General features: G+C 36.5%; 1 protein-coding gene across 1 annotated transcript in view; it reads left to right on the plus strand.

Annotated features, from left to right (window-relative positions):
- The window catches only part of LOC117172707, a 35,432-nt gene extending 33,522 nt beyond the window's left edge, over window positions 1-1,910 (plus strand). Inside the window, exon 7 of the mRNA XM_033360868.1 lies at window positions 1,350-1,910. Coding sequence (XP_033216759.1) covers window positions 1,350-1,555 — 206 coding nt within the window. The 3' untranslated portion in view covers window positions 1,556-1,910. The remainder of the gene's footprint in view (window positions 1-1,349) is intronic.
- The last annotated feature ends 2,682 nt before the right edge of the window (window positions 1,911-4,592 follow it).

Consider the following 4,592-nt stretch of genomic DNA (forward strand, 5'->3'; position numbering starts at 1 on the left):
CTTATTTCCAAACTTGAAAAAATGGCTCGGTGGACAGAAATTTCCAGACAACGAAAACGTCATTGCCTCTGTAAGTGCTTATTTTGAGGAACTTCCGAAAACACACTTTTCTGAAGGATTACAAAAAGTTGAAAAGCGATTGACCAAGTGTATAGAGCTCCAAGGAGATTATGTTGAAAAATAAAAAAAAAATTTACCCAAAAAAAATTGTTTTTATACTTCATTCTAAGGACTTATTGAACTACCCTCGTAGCTGCATCTCGCGATGATGCCTCTCTAGTTCACCTATTCTAGATCTATAGTCCAATGAGACCCGTAAGTCCTCCCACCAATTACAAGTATCGCGATCCCTAGGAAGAGATGGAAGAAGTAGATGAGGAAGAACTTAGAGAAGGGAAGGGAACTGTGGAAAAATAACGGGGGTAGAGGAAGTCGGGTGAAATATATGGGGAAGTTGATAAGGAAAAACTTGAGTAAGAGATTAGTACAATGGGGAAATGGTGGGGGTCGAGGAAGTGAAAGGAAATATGGAGGAAGGAGATCAGGAAAAATTTGGAAAATGGAGGGGAACTGTGGGGATACGACGAGACTTGGATAAGTCAGGGGAAATATTGAGGGAAGGAGATGAGAAAGAAGTTGGGTAAGGAAGAGGAACTGTGGGGAAATGACGGGGCAGAGCAAGTAAGGTGACATTGGTCGGCTTTACACTGACGAACAAAACGTTAGTTACACGCACGTAGTACTGTTGGCGGAAGCAAAACTTTCGCCTCGAAAACAGCGTGGGAAAAGTGTTGCCAACTCATAAAATTTAAATACGTTAGCTAATCAAAACCGTCGGTGACGTAGATCATCAAAATTAAAATTGGCAACCCTTCCTTCACGACATTTTCGGGCGACAGATTTGATCCGCCCAACAATTCTACGCGCGTGTAGCTAACCTTCCGCTCGTCAGTGTAAAGCCGTTAATATAGGGGGAAGTAGATAAGAACAAAGTAATGAGAGAGAAGGTTACTGCGGGAAAATGACGGTGGAAGAGGAAGTGAGGAGAAATATGATGGGAGAAGATGAGGAATTTTTGGGTAAGGGAGGGGAAACGAAGCCTGCAGTGTGGGGAGGGGAAATTTGGGAATATCAGGTGAGTAAGGAAGTAAAGTACGGGAGCCGGAGGTTAAATGACTTATTTACGTCTTATTAGGCTACGAAACCTCTTTTTGCAGGCGCAAGGCATCTACTTTGACTAATATTTAACCTAAAATTGTACTACTAAACCGCTGTGACCTCTGCTAATAGGAGATAACCTAAATTAAATAATCAATCCACTCCAATGAAGCATTTCCTAAAATTTTCAGATTTTCTAAACCCCGTTTCGAAAGAAGTGGTAGCAGAAGAATGCGGATTAATCGGTGAAGGGTACTTAGTGACCGATTTGACGCCGGCGGCCCTGGGACTCAATATTGTCGATCCCGACATGATTTCTCCTGATAATCTTTTTGGTGAAGAACTCAGTTTCCAATTTTACGAATTCACCTCATCCTCTCAACTTCAGTCTGCTTGACACGTGGAAAAAAATAAATTTCGTGTTATTCTGATTGACGAATCAAAACTGCAAAATGTTGAGATCGTCGAGGATGTTATTCTACGTGAGGAGCGAGTAACTTCCAAAATTGAAACGGAAGTCTCGTCTGATAAAAAGGATGCTTTTGAAAAATCCAGTTCCGAATTTCGGAGTTGATCGTTCTTTTTCTGAGGTCTGCGAAAAATACTCATTCGTCTATCCACGCTTTCAGGAACAGCGGCAATTTTCAGGAAAAGTGAATTTTCAACCATAGATGTTTCCACGAAGCATGATTTATTACTATACATTACTATTCATTCTCCTAGTCTTTATAGAACTGTATGTAATGTTTTTGTATTAGCGAGAAAAATACAAGATGATATTTACAGATTTATGTCTGCGCCTTTTCAATGTAATTCCATTATAATTGAAAGAAACCCGTGTGGAAATAACCCCATTTAGCCTTATTACAAGTCGGGCCCCCATTTAGCCTTATTGCAAGTCGGGCACTAATCGGGTTATTAATTTTAACAAAGTATCCAGTCGGGGACTAATCGGGGACTAGTTGGGCTTTTTGTTGTCAAAATTTCAGTCGGGGTCTGGTCGGTGGTTGGTCAAGGTCTAGTCGGGCCTTTTTGTTCACTAATTTCCGTGCGGGTAATCTTCAGGCTCTGGGCGGGAGCTAGTGGGGCTCTGGTCGAGTTATTCTTATATTTGAGTTTTCGGCAAGGTATTATCAAATGAGGTAATATCTAAAAAAATCGTAATGATTTTTTTATTCTAAAACACTAAGAATATATTTAACAATAATCTTACACCGTTTTTTCGAGACAAGCCTTATTAATGTTAAATTCACCCGCAAGGGCGCGACGTGCCGCCTCTCGCGCAACAGAAATGACGCGTCGAGTTTTTAAGACAGCAGTCCACACGTAACGAAGCATAATTACCTGGAGCAGAGACTACCGTGACCAACATGGCGGTTCCTTCAGAGCGAAGCTCTTCCATTGCTGCGTTCCAGCTGAAGTTTTAAAAAAAATTTATATTCCACAAATTTTGGGGAATTTTAGTTACATAAATTTATGCATTTTTAAGCGTAGCATATGTTCTCCATTAAATCTTGGGTAAATGTGAGCACTTTTAAATATTTCAAAAAAGTTTAGGGAATTTCCGTAAATAATAAGTATTTTGACAAACTTTTAGGGAATGTTCCACAAATTTTGGAAAGTTTGGTTAATATTCCACGCGGATGTATTATCATATGACCCCTACTAGTACCCGATCAGGCCCCGACTAGGATAAGGTGGGTCACCTGACTAGCCCCCGACTTTAAGTGGGGTCGAATGGTCGGGAACCAGACTAGTACCCCATTTGAATTTCTACACGGGAATGGAAGAATTTTCAATAAAATACGTAAGTTTTCAATTTATAAAGGTTAAGTTTTGAACAATAAATGGATTAGTTGAATTTTCTGATATAAAATTAATTCCAAACAAAAAAAAAGTATTTTCAACGAAATAATTAATTATTCAACCAAGAAGGCAAATCTGAAGAAAAAACTAATTTTTAACAGAGTTCTTGAATTTTTTAATCAAAAAATTAATTTTCAACCAAATAATTAAATTTTAATCAAAATGAAAAAATTTCCATCAAGAAGATTAATTTTCACCAAAGAAGACGTATTTTCAACAAAAGACATTAATTTACTAGTGAATTGTTGAGTTTCCAAGACAAAAGCCGAATTCTTAACCAAAAATGAAATTATTAAATTTTCAGATTGAAAATTAATTACAAAAATTTTTACGAAAAAAGACGAATTTTCAACAAAATCTATCATTTTTAACTGAATTGTACAATTTTTCATCCCAAAGCATAATTTTTGTACAAAACAGTTTAATTTTTAACCAGAAAATATGAATTTTCAACAACAAAATTTATTTTTCACCACATAGTTAAACTTTTAACCAAGCAGGTAAATCTTTAAAAAAATAAATTTGTAACAAAGTATTTTAATTTTCGAACACAACCACAAAAATAAATTTTTAACTACACTGTTAAAAATTTCTGTTGGAAACTTCCACTACATGTATTGGAAGTTTATTTCCGAAACTTAAGATAACACTACAATACATAATGTTGTATTTTCCAAATGCTGGCATTGGTATGATACCTCACATGTATTACAATTTTATAATACAAGTCCAGTAGCCCCCAACACTTCTGTATCATACTTGCGGCTGCATATCTCTACACCTGTTGAAGCAAAAAGTTTTAAAAAAAGTCCAAATCATTTCTTAGAACACTTGTTCCAGGCGAAAAAAGACTTTTTCTGACGGAGCCAAAACTTTTTAAATATATTGTATATATCGCGCGTATTTATGAAATTCAAGGAATTTTTGGAATTCAGACAATTTGCAGAATTCATATAAAGACAGAAATTCACGGATTTCATTGAATTAGCGGAATTAATGGAATTCATGAAATTCTAGGAATTCACGAAATTCGGGAAATCAACGATATGCACGGAATATACAAGGAATTTAGGAGATTCAAAGAATTACCAGAATTTACGTAGTTCATGGAATTTACGGCATTCAAAGATTTTACGAAATTCATAAAATTCAGAAAATTCACAGAATTCATGGAATTCAACGAATGCACGGAGTTCAAGGAATTCATGGAATTTATCAAATTCACGGAATTGACGGAATGTGCAGAATTCACGGAATTTACATAATTCGCGGAATTGACGTAATTCATTGAATTTACGGAATTTAACGAATTTAAGGAATTCACGCAATTTGCGGAATTCATGGAATGTATCAACTTCACGGAATGCACGGAATCAAAGATATTATAAACCTAGATGCGGTACGGGGCGTCGGAGTGGGGAATTATATATATAGGACATCACATTTTCTGCCCTATCGAAGTGCTCCCCTCATCGTACTACGAAGTCGAATTCTTGTTTTCTAATTCTTCGTAAAATATGACGGTAAAGCAGTAGAAAGATTTTTTGAGGTTAGAAAAGTTTGAATGT

Source organism: Belonocnema kinseyi, chromosome 5 (genome assembly GCF_010883055.1).
Source record: "Belonocnema kinseyi isolate 2016_QV_RU_SX_M_011 chromosome 5, B_treatae_v1, whole genome shotgun sequence".
NCBI lineage: Eukaryota > Metazoa > Arthropoda > Insecta > Hymenoptera > Cynipidae > Belonocnema > Belonocnema kinseyi.